The sequence below is a fragment of the Lithobates pipiens genome, unplaced genomic scaffold (assembly GCF_037356315.1).
Source record: "Lithobates pipiens isolate NorthernLeopardFrog02 unplaced genomic scaffold, aLitPip1_a1.2 Scaffold_18, whole genome shotgun sequence".
In the NCBI taxonomy this organism is placed as follows: domain Eukaryota; kingdom Metazoa; phylum Chordata; class Amphibia; order Anura; family Ranidae; genus Lithobates; species Lithobates pipiens.
This window is the reverse complement of record NW_027507758.1, coordinates 266,470,868-266,493,088: the sequence shown is the minus strand read 5'-3', so window position 1 is coordinate 266,493,088 and position 22,221 is coordinate 266,470,868. Positions and strand designations below refer to the sequence as shown.

The following is a 22,221-nucleotide window of genomic DNA, read 5'->3' as shown; positions in this document are numbered from 1 at the left end:
CCAGCGGAATATGTTGTTGGAGGACAAAAAAGTGATCAATTCTAGCGAAGGTTTGGTGAGGACTAGAATAATGAGTATAGTCCCGAGTTCTAGGATTAAGTTCCCTCCATATATCTACTAGACCATAATGAAACAGTTGTCTAGCAACTTTCAGACTCTGCTTGGTCGGACGGACCCTATCCTTTCCTGGGGGACGTGATTTGTCGACACCACAGTCGAACGCAAGGTTAGAGTCCCCACCATAAATGACAAAACCTTCTGTTATTGGGGTTAGGGTATTGAACATGGATTGAAAAAACTGCGCTTGTCCTTTATTCGGTGCATAGTAGGAAATAAGAGAATAAATTTGATCATCTATGAGAACCTTAACAAGTAGGAATCTGCCTCCAGGGTCTCTAAAAATGGAGACCTCCGAAAACTGAACCCCACGTGCAAAGAAAATACCCACCCCTTTCGTTTTATTGTCAGCGTTGGCTAAGAAAAATTTGGGAAATTTGGCATGAATGAAAGATGGTTGGTACGATTTAGGGAAGTGTGTTTCTTGAAGGAATAAGATATCAATTTTTTGGCCGTAATATTGTTGGAAATTTTTTTTACGTTTGACCGGGGAATTAAGGCCTTGGGCGTTATGAGAAGCTAGGCGTAATGAAGTGCTATTACTGGGGGGATTAGCCATGGAGCAGAGAGGTACCGAAGGCAGGAAATCTCTGTAAGCCTACCTTCGCGCTATATGCCAGATGCGAGTTCCAGAGAATCCATGAGAACCACCAAGCGTCATTTCGCGTGTCACAGGTGAGGGGGTCCACTTCTAGAGCTGCAAAAAGGGAAGAAGAGAATGGGTAAAGAGAGAGAGAATAAAAAGAAGAGATAAAAATAAAAGAAAAACAGTGGATTCGAGACGGAGGAGAGGACAGAATCCCTCCGCCCGAAGCCACCAACCACATAATCCCCCCAAAGGAGGAATGACCCATCCTAGATAAGAACACTCCACTAGGGAATCTCTCACCCAGGATAGAGTGAGTGCGCAGGAGGTACGCCCCAACCCCCACAACACTAATGAATAAGCATGCATTGAAATATAGAAAAACCGAACACCAATAATCAATTTTTAAAATACTGAAGACCAAATAACGCAAATTAAAGGCCTGAGATAAGGCCTGCACTAAGGTGTAATAATGTCCAATGGGCAAAAACCCAAAAAAAAAAAAAAAAAAAAAAATTTTTAAAAAAGTTTTCAACTGGCCCTGAGGCCCCTGGTCAGAGTGAACTCTGCCCAAAAAATCGTATGACAAAAATAGAAACCCGGAAGAGGAGAGTCACAAAATCATGGAGGAAGTCCATCCTTTGCTTTCTTGTGCTTGGGCGAGACCCAGAGGGATGTGAGTGGGCTAGATGGTGGTGGTCGCTTGGACATCCCAGAAGAGGAGGTCTGCATGGGTGAAGGAGGATCCGTGGGAATAAGACCCAGTTTTCGTAGCAAACGTTCCCCGTCCTGCAGTGAAGAGAAGCGATAAGGTTTACCATTAAAGTCAAATTTCAGACCAAACGGGAACATCCACCAGTATTTGATATTCTTCTGCGTCAGGATCGTTAACAAAGGCTTGAGGGAACGCCGCTTTTGAATGGTGGAGGGAGAGATATCTGCGTAAATTTGTATTTGATGACCCATTAACTGAATTTGAGGCGAAGACCGGGCCCTCTTCATAACCTCTTCCTTAACGCTGAAATAGTGAGGTTTGACTACAATATCGCGAGGGAGTCCATCCTTGCGGGGAGGGCCCAGAGCTCTATGTGCACGGTCTAATTCCAATCTGTGTGATCTTATGTCAGGTATAAGGGACTTGATAAGAGAATGCACTGCTTCATGCACATCAGTGACGGACTCAGGTAGTCCTCTGACGCGAAAGTTCAGTCTGCGCGATCTATTTTCCAAATCATCAATTTTGGCGTACGCCCCTTCAAGTTGCTCATGTAATTCTTGAAATCGATCAGTATTCTGGTTCACCCGGTCAACTGTGGCGTCCAATTTGAGTTCAATATTTTCAATTCGGTTCCCCAGCATATGAAGATCAGCTTTGATATCAGAAGTGATTACAGATGCAGTCTGTGCTAGCCCTCTATCAAGCATTTCAGCAAATTTAGAAAAGAGCACTGACATGTCCTGTGCCTGAGGAGACTGGGATGGCTGAGGGATGAGCAGGGCTGCCTCCTTGTAAGATAAAGCACTCTGAATCCTGCCTGTGTGTTCCCCTCCAGGGGAAAGCCCCTGAATTTCCTCCAGCGTCTGATTAAGCAGGGAGACAGTGGTAGCCGGGGATAAAGGCCCTCCCTGGGATAAGTGTGAGATACCTTCTCCGCATACCTCCTCATGCAGTCTGTCACGCCAGGGAGATGAGCCTGAGGAGCCTGTGTGAGCCTCGTGAGGCGGCCGCTCCGCCGCCATCTTGGATTTTTCGGCCGCTCCCGGGAGTCCCTCAAAACGGGATTTTAAACCCCTCCTGACGGCCCCCGCGTACATTAAAAAGTGCCCCCGTGTCAGCGGGCACCTCCGCAGGCACTTTGGTCCCGATCCGCTGCGGTGTTCGGCCGCTAAGTGTGCGATCTGGCTGGGGCGGTGCGGAGCCCTGTGTTCAAGCGTCCATCACAGGGCGCCGCGCATGCGCACTCCAGCAATCCTTTTTTAATCTCATAATTATGTAACTGTTGTTTAAAATTATTTTCTCTAGTAGAAAAATAAATAAATAAATGGGAGTTTTTGGACTAAGTTTGATTAAATGTTGTTTTGACCTTTTAATATCTCTAGACACAGCTTTCAATTATACAGTGTCACTCAATGGATACACTTCTAATATGGTGTCATTATTTAACAATTTTCAAAGGAAATAAAGTAATGAGCTTTAAAGAATTATGTTTTTTTTTCTTTTAATTATTTGGTTCATAGATCAGAGTAATTATATTTTAACAGATATCATGTATTATAATCTTAAAGTAATTACTGCAGCTGCCAGCTGTTGAATAATTAGGTTAATTCACCCAAGAAATGTTATGCCACAAGCACTGTTTGTATCATTAACAACATACATACAGACAGATTACAAGGACAATGGAACAACCAACGCTGATTGGGACATCTGTGTGGCAGCATTTCAAAAAAATCTGGGACATGTTATATTGCCTCAACATAGTTGGAAGTCCATGATTCAGATGGGATTTAAGTATTTTTAAATTAACCTTTATATCCTATATAAAAGAAAACATACTGAATCTGGTTATACTAATGTGACATATTCCACTCTCAACTTCACCCTGTGAAGAGATTTTCCAGTTCATAGGATAGCAATCTTAAAGCCAGCAGACTGATAGTGATTATCACTGGGGCAGGTTAACCTTTTTCAAACACACACACACCATTCACAACATCTGATGTTGTAATTATGAATTTTAAGAAATGTCTGCGACGCTCGCTGTCACACCTAGACAGGAATGTAACGTGTAGTAGTCCTCACAAAGAGAAAAATGATTTCATTTCTAACATTCAGATATTCATTGCAAATAGTTTAAAATATTGTTTTAATGAACATAAGAGAAAAATAGTGCAAGAAAATATTTACAGAAAAGATATTACAAAACAGACAATAACAAAATGAAATTAAATAAAATTAAGGCCTCTTGCACACTGAAGGTTGAAAAAGCTCAATACAGTTTTTCTTTTTTTTTTACTGAGCTAAAATAGAATACATTTCCACGCATTTGCGGGACAATATGCAAGCATAAGCGAGAATGCTCGTAAATATGCCAAATACGTACAAGAAAAAGTCTGAAAAGTACATGCTCAAACAGGAGCATCATGCGCAAGAGGCCTAAACATAAAGAATAAAAAAAAATAAGTGCAGAAACAATGTTCACCTAAACCACATTATAACACTCATCCCACCACAACCTCCAATCCAAATAGATAAAATAAGATTTAGGCATACACTGATTAGGCCAATTATCACTGATTAAAACTGCCCTACTGCTGTACACTTTTACACTGCTGTATCTTGTGAAATATCTTATTCTTTTATATAATAATTTGGTCCTGAACTTGCTGTTTCAAATTGTCTTGCTGCTGGCCAGTAGGGATGAGCGAATGGTTCGGCCCATGCATGAGTTTTCCCTGATGAAAACCCTGCAATGCACTGAGCTCTGCTTTGCCCAATCAGGGTGCAGTGTAAGCTGGTTGTTAAGGAGCAAGGTCAGGAGGCCAGCAGCGGCATTCCTTAATAGCCGATGACCCATCAGGTGTTAATGTCCATCATCAATCATGCCACCTGCCAGACTTGAAGAATACAAATAAATCAAAAACTCTCCCACCTCCTGGGAGGCGTCCCGCCGAATGTCTGCTCTGCACTTTGACTATGTACTAATTGCAATGTACCCGAAGGGGGTGCCGGGATCTGGGGGCCCCCTTGTTAAAGAGGGATTCTAGATTTCAATAAGTCCCCACCCATGGTTGTGGATATGAGGCTCTTGTTCCCATCAACATGGTTACACGGTGCTTTAGGGTGGGGGGCAGAGCCTCCCTGCATAAAAGCACCCAGCCCCCCCCCCCCCCCCGGTTGAGGGCATGTCTGAAACTCGAGGCAATTTCTTATGGAGTCCCTCAAGGATCACCCTTGTCACCGGTACTCTTCAACATTTACATCCGTCCACTCTTCAAAATCATCAGCAAATCGGATCTATGCTTCCATTCATACGCTGACAACACTCAACTTTACTTCCGCATCACCGGACAAAAAGACCAATACCAGAAACTAGAAACATGTCTTACATTGATAGATGACTGGATGACCACTAACTCCCTCAAACTCAATGGACCAAAAACAGAGCTTCTGCTCCTCAACGCAAACCGCAATAAAAAAAAAACTAAGACCCCATGGACACCACCCCCCCATCCTTGGACAGACCATCCTTCCAAGCACCAAAGCCAAAAGTCTCGGAGTCATCTTTGACGCAGAGATAACTATGGATGCACAAATAGGATCAGTAGACAGTGGATCCCACATCTTCTCCGCCTGCTACGCGGACTCATCCCCTTAATTCCAGAAAAGGAGAAAGCAGTAGTAGTTGGAACAATCATTAATTTGCGACTCGACTACGCAAATTCCCTCTACATAGGACTACCTAATTACCAAATTGTACGCCTACAAGTCATCCAAAACAAAGCAGCAAGGCTAGTCACGGGGAAGAAACCCTAGGAATCCATCTCCCCATCCCTAAGGACCTTCCATTGGCTAACGGTAAAGGATAGGATCACATTCAAGACCCTCTGATTCACCCACAAATGTACACAAGGAAACGCTCCTCAATACCTATGTGAGAAAATATAACACTACATACCCAATCACAGCCTCCGATCAACAAACCAAAACCACCTCCTCATCCCCAAGTCCCACTACAAATCTAAGGGGGAATGAAGATTAGCAGTCCAAGGACCACGGCTATGGAACGCTCTACCCACCAACATCCGCATGGAAGAAAACCATAGGGCCTTCAGAAAAAAACTCAAGACCCACCTCTTCTAAGAAGCAGGACAACACAGGACAGACCAAGTGCCTTGAGGCGATTCAGTTTGCATTTGCAGTGCTATACAAATCATTCATTCATTAATTCATTCATGTGGTCTGGCTCGGTTCATGTTTTATGCATGCTACAAATGCGTCACTATACAGGCACATTAAGGGAAATGAAGAAAAATATTGCTTTAAAAAAAAAAAGTTATTGATACATGTCCCCCAGGGCAGAACCTGGAGCCCCATTACCCCATTACAATTACTTGCATATAAGCCTTAAAAATGGGCACTTTTTATTGTTTTTGTTCAGCTCCCATAGACTGCTATGGGGTTCGCTGTTTGGGTTAGAACATTTCCCCTGTTCGGGAGTTCTGCTGTAAACCGAACAGGTGGTGTTCGGCCCATGTCTGCTGGCCAGTTTTACACTGCTGTGTCATCTATGGTCCCTTTATTCTGACATTTTTACAGTAATCAGTGCCTTTTTTATAGCATTGATCGATAAATGGTCCCAAAAATGTATCGAAATTGTCCGACGTGTCTGCCATAATATCACAGTCCCGATAAAAATCACAGATCACTGCCATTATTAGTAAAAAAAAAGAAAAACTAATAAAAATGCCATAAAACCATTCCCTATTTTGTAGACACTATAACTTTTGCGCAAACAAATCAATATACACTTATTGCGATATTTTTTTAACCAAAAATATGTAGAAGCCTAAACTGAAGAAAAAAAAATGTTTTTTTATATATTTTTGGGGGATATTTATTATAGCAAAAATTAAAACATATTTTTTTTCAAAATTGTCACTTGTTTATAGCACAAAAAAAAACAAAAAGAAAAACAGTGATCAAATACCACCAAAAGCAAGCTCTATTGTGGGAAAAAAGGGCATCAATTTTGTTTGTATGACCATGCAATTGTCAGTTAAAGTGGTGTTGCCACCCAAAAAAAATAAAATGCTTAAAATTCATAAAAAAATGTAAAAAAAAATTACTCACCTCTAAATGTCTGTTGCTAGGGTTCCCTCGTAGTCTGCCTCCTTCATTGCCTGGGCTGGTGACATCACTTCCCCTCAGTGCCGCACAGTCATCTGGGACCTGTCACGTGTCCCAGATGACTGTGCGGCGTATCACGGCGCGTGGCGTCGCTCGAGCATGCACAGTGGGTGCCTGGCTGTGAAGCCACAGCCGGGTGCCCACATTAAGAATGCTGGCGCTGCGAGCAGAGCGGGGAATGAGGGGGGCTTCGTGCCCCCGCATCGCTGGACCCTGGGACAGGTAAGTGTCCGATTATTAAAAGTCAGCAGCTGCAGTATTTGTAGCTGCTGACTTTTCAATTTTTTTTTTTAGGGGGCACCCCATTTTAAAGCAATGCAGTGCTGAATCGCAAAAAGTGCTCTGGTCAGGAAGGGGGTAAAATCTTCCAGGGCTGAATCGGTTAAGTTCCTCAAAGATGCTCAAAGTGCAGCATTCACTTGTTACTGCCCATTGCCCATTTGCCTTAAGTTGCAGCTCACCACTGCAGTAACAAGTGTCTGAGTTGGTGGCCTTATATTGCAAGGAATCCTTTTTTATTTTTACAAGCTGAATGGTTTTCAGGCCTAGAACTTCCTGCCTGCCCAAAGTAGCTTGACCAAGGCAGAAAACACTTTATAAAGAAACAAAAAAAAATGTAAAAAATGAAATCTGTAAATTATTTTTAAGTAGAACTACAGGGTTTTAAGCTGTGTCAGATTTTTTTTTTTCCGCCATCTGTATCCCATTGTGGAGATTTCCCTTCACTTACTGTCCCATAGCCAAACAGGAAGTGAGAAGAAATCCCTGAAAATTAAGGGAATTTCTTGGATACCCCCAGATCACCAAAACTAGTGTCCCCATTGGAAGATGTCCCCCTACTTTTCTGGGAATAGGCCAAAATGTGGGATTTTCTTTTATTTTTAATTTGTAATGGTAAACAGGACAAATAGAGAGGGTGAATCTCCTTAAATGGGGCAAAGAAAGCAATGAAAACTGACCAGTGTTAATCCCTCTCCACCCTATCCAAAAGGAAAAAAAAGTTTTAGTTATACTTAAAAAAAACAACAGCTTTCTCTATCTCAACCTACCAAATGTATTGAACATCAAATAACAGCAAATTTTCAACTGGTGTTTCAGTTCCTGTCAATCAGGTGTAGAGCTAGATACAAGAAACAATAGTTCTATTTATCTTCACCTACTTCTAAAAACATAAAAGATATGAAATATACCATTGAAGTGAGACAGACATTTGATGGCAATTTTCATATCAATATTTTATAATGAAGGCTGATTCATAATAGATGAAAAAAGCAAGAGACTGGACAGTCTTGGCCAAATTCAATCTTTTTTGTAATAGTAAAAGTGTCTGGGCAAAACAAAACACAAATTCTTAGTACTTCTTTGCAATACATGCACACCTCCCCAAGTTCCATCCCCCCAAAATGCCACAGTTATAGAAGAATACCTGGTGATATGCTGGAAATCCAGAAAACTCCCAACCCACATGGTAAGTCAAAAACATCGCCTGCTCTATGCAGAAATCCCAAGCAGAGCCGCCAGCCCTGTTTAGCTTCCCTCTCCTCCATGGACCAGAGAACACCGCCCACTTATTTTAGAGATAAGGAGAGAGGGAGCAGATCTGAAGTTCAGGAAAGGAGACTTGGGCCAAAAGACCAACAATACCCCCAGAGCAGCAGAAACTTTGTGTTTCTTCATAAGGAGCTCACTGGACCCTCAGCAGACCAAGAGGGACTCTCCACACTTAAAGTGTCTTAAAGGAACAAAAAATTGGTAACGGTGTATGCAGATATGCACAGTGTATTTTCCTTTGTCTTGCCCTAACCATGACAAATTTCTGCAATATTTCAGGCAAATTATTGTTTGGTACTATTGCTCATTAGTAAAAACTAGTAGGTAGCTATAGCACTTGAAAAAATAATCTACAAATACTTTAATAAAGTTTCCTGCAAATGAGCGTGGGAGAAAAATCCTAAAAGAAGAACATACAACTGATAACTACCGTATTTATCGGCGTATAACACGCGCCGGCATATAACGCAAAAGTTTAGGAGGGAATTTTAAAGAAAAAAAACTTTTAGGAGGGAAGTTTAAGAAAAAAAAAACTTACATTTAAATGCCCATCAAGGCAGCCTTGTCAGTTCCACCTGCAGCCTTGTCCCAGTTCCACCTGCAGCCTTGTCCCAGTTCCACCTGCAGCCTTGTCCCAGTTCCACCTGCAGCTTTGTCCCAGTTCCACCTGCAGAATTAAAAAATGGCGCCGCCGAGATACAGGATGTCCGGATGTCCTGTGTATCTCCGTGGCGCTCAATAGTTCTCGTCGGCTCTCGGCCGTTCCCGGAGGCTTTCGCCCATTCTCGGCAGCTCTCACCGGTTCACGCGGGACTGCAAGAGCCACAGAGAATGGCCGAAAGCAGCCGAAAGCCTCCGAGAACGGCCGTAAGCGCCCGAAAACCTCAGAGAACAGCCGAAAGCCTCCGAGAACGCCCGAAAGCCGTGAGAATGGCCGGAGAGACTCAGAATCGGCGGGGGATCGGCGTATAACACACACCCACGATTTCCCCCTGATTTTTAGGGGGAAAAGTGTGTGTTATACGCCGATAAATACAGTAGTTACAGGAAACAATTGAAGCTTTGATTTTTGTTAATATGGTTGTGCGCAAAAGTTTGCATACCCGGGCAGAAATCTTTAAATTTTGCCATTGATACAGAAAATATGACTGATCATGAGAAAAAAAACTGTCTTTTAATTAAGGATAGTGGTCACATTAAGCCATTTATTATCACATAGTTGTTTTTCTTCTTTTTAAATCATAATAACAAAAATCACCCAAATGACCCTGATTAAAAGTTTACATACCCTGAAATGTTTGGCCTTGTTACAGATACACACAGGTTAAAATGGCAATTAAAGATTACATTTCCAAATCTGTGGGTTTTTAAACTGCAATTTGTGTCTGTGTATAGTCAATGAGATTGTTACGTCTCACATGGTTGCACTGAGCGGACTAAATACTGAGCCATGGAGAGCAATAAAAACTGTCAAAAGACCTGCGTAACAAGGTAATGGAATTTTATAAAGAGGGAAAAGCATATAAAAAAGATATCCAAAGCCTTGAATATGCCAGTGAACACTATTCAATAACTTATTAAGAAGTGGAAAATTCAGGGATGTCTTGATACCAAGCCAAGTTCAGGTAGACCAAGAAAGATTGCAGCCACAACTGCCAGAAGAATTGTTAAGGATACAAAGAAAAACCCACAGGTTACTCAAGAGAAATACAGGCTGCTCTGGAAAAAGATGATGTGGTTACATAGTTAGTCAGGTTTAAAAATACACAAGTCCATCCAGTTGAACCATAAAAAATAAAATAAAAATAAAATAAAAAATATCGAACAATCCAATATACCCAATTCTATAGCCACAGTTGATCCAGAGGAAGGCAAAAAAAAAACAGCACAGCATGCTGCAATTTGCTACAGCATGTGGAAAAAATCCTTCCTGATCCCCCAAGAGGCAATCGGATTTTCCCTGGATCAACTTTACCTATAAATGTTAGTACCCAGTTATATTATGTACATTTAGGAAAGTGTCCAGGCCTTTCTTAAAGCAATCTACTGAGCTAGCCAGAACCACTTTTGGAGGGAGTCTATTCCAAATTTCACACAGCTCTTACTGTGAAGAAATCTTTCCATATTTGGAGATGAAATCTCTTCCACTCTAGATGTAGAGAGTGCCCCCATGTCCTCTATGTTCACCGTAAAGTGAATAACTCAACCCCAAGTTCACTATATGGACCCCTTATAGATTTGAACATGTTGATCATATGCCCCCTTATTCTCCTCTTCTCAAGAGTGAATAAATTCAGTTCCACTAATCTTTCCTCATAGCTCAGCTCCATGCCTCTTATAAGTTTGGTTGCCCTGTTCTGCACTTTCTCCAGTTCCCCGATATCCTTTTTGAGAACTGGTGCCCAAAACTGAAATGCATATTCCAGATGAGGCTTTACTAATGATTCGAACAGGGGTCAAATGATATCTCTCTCTCTGGAGTCCATACCTCTCTTAATACAAGAAAGGACTTTGCTCGCTTTGGAAACCGCAGCTTTGCATTGCATGCTATTATTGAGCTTATGATCTACCAAAACCCCCAGATCCTTCTCCACTACAGATTCCCCCAGTTGTCCTCCCCCTAGCATGTATGATGCATGCATATTCTTAGCCCCCAAGTGCATAACTTTACATTTACCAACATTAAACCTCATCTGCCACATAGTCGCCCAATTAGAAAGAGCATTGAGGACAGCTTGTAAATTGGAGAATTCCTGTAAGGACGTTATTCCACTACATAGCTTGGTGTTATCTGCAAAGACAGAAATGTTACTTTATTTTGATCCCAGACCCAATATCATTTATAAAGATATTAAAAAGTAAGGGTCCCAACACTAAATCTTGGGGTACACCACTGATAACCCTAGACCATTCAGAGTAAGAAATCATTAACCACTACTCTCTGAATTCTGTCTTTTAGCCAGTTTTCTACCCATTTACAAACTGATATTTCCAAGCCTGTAGACTTTACCTTACACATCAGCTATGTGTGCAGAACTGTATGGAACACTTTTGCAAAATCCAAGTATATCACGTCCACCGCCACGCCTCAGTCCAAGGTTTTACTTACCTCTTCATAAAAATAAATCAGGTTTGTCTGACAACTTCTGTCTTTCATGAATCCATGCTGTCTGTTGCCTAAAATGTTTTTTTTACAGCAAGAACTCGTCTATGTGGTCTTTTATTAAACGCTCCAGTATCTTGCCAACTATAGAAGTTAAACTAACAGGTCTATAGTTACTTGGTAAAGACTTTGTTCCCTTTTTAAATATAGGCACCACATTCGCTCTACGCCAATCCAGTGGTACTATTCCTGTCATTAATGAGTCCCTAAAAATTAGATACAATGGCTTTGAAATTACAGAGCTCAATTCTTTTAGGATCCGTGGGTGGATGGCATCTGGTCCAAGTGCTTTATCCACCATTATTCTGTCTAAATATTTCTGGACCATATCACTTTTGAACTTTTGAGCCATTGTGGATCATTCGGGGCTGTGTCAATACCATCCCCATTATTGACATGGGCCCCCCCCCCCCCCCATGCTCTTTGGTATACACAGAGCTGAAGTAAGTATTTAATAAATTAGCCTTCTCTTTGTCCCCAGTCACCCACTCTAGATTATTTTGTAAAGGGCCTACATGCTCAGACCTGATCTTTTTATTATTAATATATTTGAAGAATTGTTGGGGGTTTGTCCTATTATCTTTTGCAATCTGTCGTTTGTTTTGAATTTTTGCATCCTTGATTTCCTTTTTACATAGTCTGTTAAATTCTTTGTAACATTTAAATAACACTAGTGTTCCTTCATTTTTATATTTTATAAAAGCTCTTTTCTTATTGTTTATAGCTTTTTTAACTTTGACCGTGAGCCACATAAGTTTTATTTTTACCATTTTAAACTTATTGCCCAAGGGAATATACTTTGCAGTGAGGTCCCAAACAGTCTTTTTGAAGAATTCCCATTTCTGTTCTGTGTTTATCAATGCCAATATTACCTCCCAGTCTAAGTCCTGGAGAGCAGCACTCATCCCTGGAAAATTTTCTCTCTTGAAGTTAAGTATTTTTTATCTTTCCCGTATGTATTTCTTGCTTACAGCTAACATCAAATGAAATCATGTTATGATCACTGCTACCCAGGTGTTCCTTTATCCAAACATTAGTAATAAGCTCTTCATGGTTTGAGATTACCAGGTCCAACAGAGCTTCATTCCTAGTTGGGGCCTCAATAAACTGGACCATAAAATTGTCCTGTAATAGGTTTATAAATGTTTGTCCTTTAACTGTCCCAGCAGTGCCATTGCTCCAGTCAATTCCTGGGTAGTTAAAATCCCCCATTATTATCACAGTCCCAGCCCTTGCAGCCCTTTCCATCTGTACAAGGAGCTGAGTCTCCACCTCCTCGTTAACATTGGTTGTCTATAACAAACTCCAATGATTAACTTTGAACTACACACATCTATATGCAGTTCCACTCATAATGTTTCAGACTAATCACACTCTCCATCAACCAGGTCCTCTTTCACACTTGCTTTGAGATCACTTCTCACATAGAGACAGACCCCGCCACCTTTCCCTTTTACCCTCTTTCCGAAAGAGTGCATAGCCAGGAATATTAATAGCCCAGTCATGTGAGGATTGAAGCCAAGTTTCATCAATACCGATTACATCATAGCTCTCCTCATGCACCAGAGCTTCCAACTCACTTCTGCCATTGGGGAACAAACACTTTAATGCATTATTATATTTTGCTCTGGTGTTTTTCATATCATTTTTAGTAGTACACATGGCACTATAGTTTCCAATGGCTGTTTGCAACATGGGAACATTCTTGTCACCTGCCATAACCCTCCCCCCATCTATCCCCATTCAACCCTCTATTAATGTCTGACCCCTAACTGACCTGTCTGCCCAATGGAATTCTCATTCACCCTCCCCCCTCAATCCTAGTTTAAATATTCCTCCAGCCTTCCCATAAACCTCTCCCCCAGCACAGCAGACCCCCTTCCATTCAAGTGCAAACCGTCTTTAACATATAGGTTGCACCCCAATAAAAAGTAAGCCCAGTGCTCTAGAAACCAAAATCCCTCCTCCCTACACCAGGTCTTTAAGGAGCATAATACAAAAATACTAACAAAAATTAGGTGCATGGTTGAGTTTCCAGAAAGAAGCCTTTACTGCAGAAATACCACAAAAAAAGCCTGGTTACAATTTGCTCGACAACACCTTGACATGCCTCACAGCTTCTGGCACAAATAGTCTGGAGTGACGAGGCAAAAATAGAGCTTTATGGTCACAACAATGAGTGCTATGTTTGGAGAGGGGTCAATAAGGTCTATAGCTAGAAGAATACCATCCCCACTGTGAAGCGTGGTGGGGGTGTGTGAGCTCTAAAGGCACAGGGATCTTGGAAAAATTGTAGGCAAGATGAATTCAGCATGTTATCAGAAAATACTGGCAGTCAATTTGCATGCTTCTACACAAAAGCTGCGCATTGGGAAGCTCTTGGATATTCCAGCACGGCATTGACTCTAAGCATAAGGCCAAGTTAACCCTCCAGTGTTTACAGCAGAAAAAGGTAAAGGTTCTAGAGTGGCCATCACAGTCTCCTGACCTTAATGTCATTAAGCCATCTGGGGAGATCTCAAATGGGCCATTTATGAAAGATGACCAACCACTTTGCATGACCTGGAGGCATTTTGCAAAGACAAATGGGCAGCTATACCACCCGCAAGAATTTGGGGCCTCATAGACAACTATTACAAAAGAATGATCACTGTCATTGATGTAAGTAGTAAGTGAATGCAGACTTTTGAATAGGGATCATTTAATTTGTTTACTTGTTGCTATGTTTTGTTTCATGATTGTGTCATTCTGTTATGACCTACAGTGGAATTTGAATTCCATAACAAATAAAATAAATGTGCTTACTCAGGTTTTCTTTAAAATTGGTACATACTGTATATTACCAATTATCCAAGGGTATGCAAAAATTTGAGTAGAACTGTATGTACTAAGAGGGTCTCCACAAACTCCTGTTTGCACAATTTTTTACTCTGTCAATGTTGTTCTGTACTGTATGCATACTCTTTGCCATCCTGACCCTGTTTGTTAATTATAATCTGCCCCTACTGTATTTAACTTTAGAATAAGGTTGCCCTCTTTCTAATTTCACTAGTAAATTATATTATTATGAACATTGTAGAGTATTTCTTTCCTCTTTGTTCCTCTATGGAAGTCCTTTGAGTGCCTACTTCTTCTACAATATTCTTTTGTAATATGATTGTATTCTCCCTAGAGTCCTGCAGTTTTGGGTTTTTATTTTCCCTGTATTTTGGGTGAATTTGAAAGGAATGAAAACCTAGACTATATAAGCAGTGCTGGTACAAGGTCATCTGGTGTCCAGAGCAAAAATGGCAAACTGCGCCCTCTCATTCATTCCAAAAGAGGTGTGGGTACATGTTACAATGTCATAAAATCCTGCTATATTTTTCACTGCAAGGCACACTTAGGAGCAAGTCGAAGTAAAATAATTGCTGCAGTAAAGTACATTAAGGTCAGAGAAGGCAGAGGATTCTGTAATAATAACCCCCACATTGGTGCCAGGTTCCACAATAATTATCCCCAGCATTGGTGTCAGGTTCTGCAAAAATTATCCCCACCATTGGTGCCAGGTTCTGCAAAAATAACCCCCAGCAATGTTGCCAGTTTCTGCAATAATAACCCCCTAGCATCGGTAGCAGTTTCTGCAATAATAAACCTCGACATTGGTACCAGTTTCTGTAATAAAAAAACCCTTGCATTGGTGCCTGTTTATGCAATAATACCACCTACATTGGTTGTCAATCATGTTATACTATTTAGACCACACTTTATTAGTAGCCTCTTAACCTTCTTCCTGCATTGATGGCCAGTGGCACTTGCTATTTAAAACATCCCTTCCCACTGGCAATGTATATTAAGCCCGTCATACTGCATCAGTGGCAGTGTTTATTAACCCTTCATAATACAGCACAAATGGGGTAACCATTTGCCAAGTATGCAGTATGATGGGGTTAATAAACACTGGCACTAGCCACTAATGCAGCCCAAAGGGGCTAACAAACTTCCACTGGCCAGTAATGGAGCATAAAGAGGTTAATTACCTGACACTGGTCACTAATATATTACAATGGCAGTGTTAATTAACTCCATGTTGCATTATTGGCTAGTAGCAGCATTAACTCCTTCATGCTGCATTAGCAGCCAGTGGTCGTGTTAATTACCTCCTTCAGGCTTCATTAGTGGTCAGTGGCAGTGTTAATTAACCGCTTTGTAATGCAGCATTAAAGGGTTAAGAAACACTGTCACTGGTCACTAATGACACATTAAGGGGTTAACACTGCCAATGGCCACAAATGCAGCATGAAGGAATAATTCAACACTGCAACAATTAATGAGCCCTTTGTGCTAGAGTACTGGCCAGTGTCAGAGACTGGAATTAACAGTCATCTGTCGGGTACAAATCACTGCATCTGACAGATGTGTGACTTCTTCTTCTATAACCAATTGCAGGAGAGTGTTCCAGCACATGGCACCCTTCTGCTACTCTGCAAGGTTCTCTGTTGCTCTCTGGCGAAGGCAATCGCTCCACCCGCACCTGAGGCTGCTGCCCCCTCCCTTGTCTTTCCCTGTATATATGTAATCTGTTTGTAAAAGTAAACTAAATATAAACTTTACTACTTACAGCTTAGCTGAATATAGTAAATACTGCATGTAAAGTAGTGCTAGAATCATCAGAGTTATTATCTAAGCCGATCTATAAAAGGTCAGAATTCAAATATCTCCATAAAAATATCGATTTCCATATTTTGTCAACTTGCAAAGCTGATCTGGGCAATTTTTTTTCAAATTGTCTTTATTTCAGCAAAAAGGTAAAAGGTAAATGCCAACTAAAATGTCATTAGTAAATTATGCAACCTCTTCGGCGATTCATTCTTTTTGCAATGGAGGAAGACCTAGTCTTAAAACTATATTGGTTTCTGGTAAATCTTTAATTTTTGGAAAGCATATCGGTTTATAAACCAATTCCACAACATGTACATTTTTTTATATTCGTTTTTTACTAGATCTTCAGAAATGTGTTCCGTTTTTTTTATTTTTCTAGTTGCTATTACCTCAAGCTGAGATCATTCATTAAATTAAAGCATTTTCTGATTCAAAAGCACTCACCACACAATTAACACAACATGTTTATACAAATGGCTTACAAGGAAGCATTTATTGATGCAAAAAAATGACTAACATAAAACAATAAAAATACATTAAGTCTCAGAAATGTCATGGCCTGTACAAGATTTATTAGATGGAGGCTTTTTAGAGGGAAAAAAAACCCTAATAAAATGGGAAGAAAAGAAAATCTGTTCCCCAAGGTGACCAATTAGGTTTCACAAAAAAATCGAAACAAAAAACCTGATTTGTCACTATAAGCAAACACGTTGCTTTTGTTTAAATGTTGATTTTTATGTTTTTTTAATACATAGCCCTGTTTGAAATAAAAACTCCAAATACAGGATGCAGTTTTAATAAAAGTACAGTATATGACTGTTACCTTTGTTACTTGTATCACACGGTCTTATAGGGGTTGTAAATGTTTGTTTTTTATTTTCTAAATAGGTTCCTTTAAGCTAGTGCATTGTTAGTTCACTTACCTTTTCCTTCAATTTCCCTTCTAAATGTTTTTTTTCTTTGTTTTCTTTGTCTGAATTTCTCACTTCCTGTTCCTCCTCAGTAAGCGGTTCAGTAAGATATTCTGGCTGACTAAACACCGCTCAGATGATGCTGTGAAGTTTACTGAGGAGAAACAGGAAGTGAGAAATTCAGACAAAGAAAAAAAAACATTTAGAAGGGAAATCAAAGGAAAAGGTAAGTGATTCAACAATGCACTAGCTTAAAGGAACCTATTTAGAAAATAAAAAACAAAGCTTTACAACCCCTTTAAGCTACACAATCTATCACAAATACATTATAGCCAAATAGTGGAATACTAATTCAGGAAATAGCATCCAAAATCTTAGGGGATGTAATATTAACATACTGGATTAAAACAAGCATTACTGAGAATCATGTTCTCAAATTAAATATCTAAATCCAGAAATTTTAGAGTAGGGAACGATTTAAACTCATGTTTTTTTTCTGTCTGTTAAGGAGATTTCCCTACACCGGAGACAGACTAGGAAGTGAGGCAAAATCTCTCCAAAAGAAAAACCTCTCTTAGCCCTTGTACACACGGTCGGACATTCTGACGGAAAATGTCAGATCGGACTATGTTGTCGGATAATCCGACCATGTGTGGGCTCCATCAGACTGTTTCCATCTGAATATCCGACCGACAAAGTTTTAGAGCTGGGCTATAAAATTTTCCGACAACATGGTCCGATGGGACCTTATCCTATCGTTTGTAGAGAATTGTGCCACGCATGCTCAGATCAAATTCCTAGACCAAAGCTTTTGGCTACTAGCCTGAACGTAGTCCCGTCGTAATGAAATAACGTCACCACGTTCTGAAACGATCGGATTTTCCGACAACTTTGTCCGACCGTGTGTATGCAACACAAGTTTCGGACAAAATCTGTCAGACAAAATCTGACGGATTTTGTTGTCGGAATGTCCGACCGTGTGTACAAGGGCTTAGACAGTTTTCACTGGAACTGATGAGAATGGTCATCAGAACAAATAGGGTGAATCTCCCCATTAGGATATGGACTGCAATTCATTAATTCTTCCTTGGTGTACCCCACTTTACTATTCCTCTTTGTCCGTAAAATCCCTGGGGCACTCCTTTCAAATATGTCTTTAATTGGGATGTGACTTAAAGTGGAAGTAAACTCCCCTATCGTTTTCAGCCAAGGAAGCTGCCATCTTTGCCTCTGTTTAATCTTCAACTGCTATGGTGCTGCACATGTGATTCGTTATGACACCAGCCATTGGATGGTTTGATAGTTTGGCTGAGAGCACAGCCAATGTGCAGTCAGCATTCCCGGCATGCCTTTTTTTTTTAACTGTTTAAATCAATGGGTTTACTTCCACTTTAAGAGCATTAGGTCTCCTTATACTCCTGGTTTAGTTTCTTCATTTCTCCTTACTTGACACCTTCTTGCGACATTCTTTGGTACATACATACAATATAGCTGCAATAGTTAACCCCTTTGTAATGGACATTAAGAATGAGCCCCTGTTGTTGATATTTTGTATATACTGCATATGCCAATGTGTGCTGCAATGTTTTGCCTAACTTCGGTTACCATTTAAATTAATAGCACTTCTATGCACTAGTACATGGATAGAGCTGCTCTTCACCTAAAGTGATGCATGTGTAAAGGAACAGTATTACTTACATGGTTCCAAATTAACATTATCTCATTATCTGAAAGGTTGATTTTCTTTCTGAATTTTCAAATAAGCCCATATTACCCTTATGTAAGGTTGGCTATTTACTTAGGGCAGAATGTTAACCTATTTACAAACTTCTTTATGCCATGCAGCAATTTACAAGGTTACAAGGCTTTTTTCTGTTAAACAAAAAGTGCTAAAATATAATACCCCTATTACAATTTTACAAATAAATTATTGCTAAAAATTAGACAATGCAAACTTGTTGGCTGTGGTAGTATGTTAACAAAAATAGCGTAACATATATATGTATATATAATATAAAAAACACGCTATAATATTTTTCTTGTAAGTTATAAGAAAAAGGGTATATTCTTGACAGATAAGACAAAAATTAGATATGGAAACTGTGGTTTGAATTTCTTAACTGAAGGCTTTACAAAATGTATATTAATAATACAATAAAGAATATTCATATCATGCTCCAGATGCCCCAAAAAATGTTGCAGCTGCAAAATATGTTACCAAATACTGCTAAAAGCATAAAGTGGCAGCACTTTACAAAAACAGGTTTATTAGCACAGCGTTTGGCAAACTGTCCTTTAATTTTTGAAGTTGTCACTCATTGTTTCTCTGTAATTTTATCTGAAAGAAAAAGAATAAATGTAAGATATACAGTATTTCTTGCACTTAAATTGGTGTCGACAAGCAGACAAGATTAGAATACGACAATTACAGTCTAATCACTTTTAATTTATAAAGACATCTATTCAGAAGAACTGCAGTGACCTATTGGTGCTATATCATATTTAATGACCTTCTCCTATAATGAAAGTTGGTGATCTAATGGAAAATAAAATGGAAATGATAACAATGTGATAAAACCTACAATATTATAAGAAAGATGCTATAAAAGGTTGGAAACACATACTGTACACACACTTAATGCTTGTCTTTCAATACATGTTTTTTGCCTTTAGTACACATAAGGTTCAGGTTTACATAATCTTAAAGTGATCTAATGCTATTTAATTTTAGACATTTTGGCGAAAATACCCCTGATATGTCTGTGTTTTTTACTGGGGCTGGTGTTGTATTTCTATATAACTTAAAAAAAAACATTGGAAAACAGTGCTGTCCAAAAAATACTAGAATACTCAAAAATCCTGTGCCAGTGAAACAGAAAATTAAATAATAAATTCTTGCCGCAACATAATGTGAGACACACAATATACAATAATTCAAAAGAAAAGCTGTGCTAGAACTTATATAGTGCCAGAATAACATAATATATCCTGTTTACAAAAAATAAATTAATATAACCGCAAATGGTGCAGAAAAAAATAATTAAAAAAAAACATGAACAGTCCAAAGAAAAGGGAGAGAGACAAGGAGATGAGATTTCAGTCCATTTAAGTGACTCTGTAAAACACCCTTCAGGTATATAGCAGGTGCACCCAGAGAAAGAGGTTAATTTTTTTTTTGTTAATTTTTTTTTTGTAAACAGGATATATTATGTTATATTATTATTCTGGCACTATATAAGTTCTAGCGCAGCTTTTCTTTTGAAGAGGTATTGTATTATTATTTCATTAGCACAGCCACCTCCGCATGAAATCTGGTAATGTAGTTCTGAAAAATAATCACATTCTGTAAATATATTTCTTCAAAGAAACGTTTTCAAGAAGATACGTATTAAAAAAAACAAAAACAAAAAAAACTGGACAAGGTCATCACTTTTTTTTTCTTTAAAAAAATTGTAATTAATAGTTATTGGCACAAATGATTTTGAAGAAAAAGTGTTGGCCTCTCTGTAAACAAGGTAGTGGGTATATTGACAACAGACCAATAGATACAAGATAATCATGGCCTGTTCCACACAAATTCTTAATTAACCATTTACACAGTACTAAACACCCTCTTGTAGTTCTAGAAAATGGTTGCATAAAAACAGGGATTCTTGGTTCGCGTATATTGCAAAACACGTTCGAGTGGCCTGTTCCTGACATTTTTGCATTGAAAATTCTCAGTAAAAATAATGATTGGACAGAAAACCTTTCTCCAAGATGTTCCGCCACTGGCTAGGTCAAAGCCCTTGTACACACGGTCGGAGAATCTGTCGGAATGAGTCTTATCGGACCGTGACGTCAGATAATCCGACTGTGTGTGGTATGCATCGGACTGATTCCGTCCGAATCTCCGTCCGACCCAATTTTCCAACATGTTGGAAATATTTCCCGACCAACTGGGCCGGACGACCTAATCCGATCATGTGTAGAGCATTTTCATCGGACCAAGTGCCACGCATGCTCAGATCAAATTCCTACATCAAAGCTATTGGCTACTAGCCTGAATGTAGTCCCATCGTAATGAAATTACGTCATCACGTTCTGAAAGATCGGATTTTTCGCCAACTTGGCCCGACTGAGTGTATGCAACAGTTTAGGACACAATCCGTCGGACAAAATCCGACGGGCAAAATCCGACGGATTTGGTTGGCAAAATCTCCGACCGTGTGTACGTGGGCATAGACTTCCCCTGCCTTCTATACATAATGATTACAAATGCTCAGCCACAAGTGTTCTTAATACAAATACCTGAGGGCAGTCAGATTATATCAGGATGTCAAGCCCTTCTTTAGTTTCTATGGGCAATAAGCATTTAAGAGTAGCCAGAAAATCGGACAAGATCCTGCTGCATTAAAATATGTTATAATGTATACTATATATTCAAATAAAGATGCACACTCACATTGCCCAAGCATGGATGTTTATGCTCACAGAAGCAGAAGAGACAAAATTGGAGTAAACGCAAAGGAGAGGCATTGGGAAACAAAGCCTCTCCATTCATGATGATGTGCCCCCTTCTCCCCAAAGAGCCATGATTATTCTGCTTATTACTTCTTCCATCCTCAGCAGAGCTAACCAGGTAGAGCAGAGGTTAGCTGGGAATGTAGACACCCAGAGCAAATGAAAGTAGCCAACTTTCCCTAGATAAACCCTGGTTCATTCCAGTGCAGCTTTGAAATTGAAATACTTCAGCGCAATTTCAAACCTACAGATCAGTGCGATTTGAACCTGCAAATTGATTGTGGCTTGCGACTTCATTTAACAAAAGTCAATTCAATTCTCATTGAAATTACAAAAAAGTGGTGCAGGAACCTTTTTCAAAGTGATGTGAACCAGTGCTAAATGTCCAATGAATATCAGGCTCTGCTGCCTATTGCCCACACTCAGCAGTAGCAGCCTGATGTTTGCAGGCAGTCTTTTAATAACACTAAGTCCAGAGCTGGACTTAGCATTCCTTCCCACTGTGCCAGTCAGTCAACTATCTTATTTACTTAAAGATAAACATATCTAGAAATGGATTTGCAGCCTGCATTCTCCCACTGAAAATTATAGACAAACAAAACACCTGTTAGGATTTTTTTTTCCTGCAAAAAAGAGTGTAACCCCTGAGAGACAGGAAAAGACTACCTAGTTTAAAAGTATTCCTGTCACTGACAGTGTTCTATTGGAAAAGTGATAACTTAAAGCTGAAACGTAAAACTTTTCCCTTGTAATGGGGATGCTTCTTCACTGCAAAGGTTGACTGCTCGATTATGCCTAGGGGATTTGTAAAAGCAGGTTTACTTACCTTATACTCTGC

The 22,221-nt window shown here is 39.7% G+C and overlaps 1 protein-coding gene across 1 annotated transcript in view; it reads right to left on the bottom strand.

Annotated features, from left to right (window-relative positions):
* Nucleotides 1-16,452: 16,452 nt before the first annotated feature.
* The window catches only part of THEMIS (thymocyte selection associated), a 157,191-nt gene continuing 151,422 nt past the window's right edge, over nt 16,453-22,221 (bottom strand). The window contains exon 7 of the mRNA XM_077486925.1: nt 16,453-19,218. Within this exon, the coding sequence (XP_077343051.1) occupies nt 19,196-19,218 (23 nt within the window). The 3' untranslated portion in view covers nt 16,453-19,195. The remainder of the gene's footprint in view (nt 19,219-22,221) is intronic.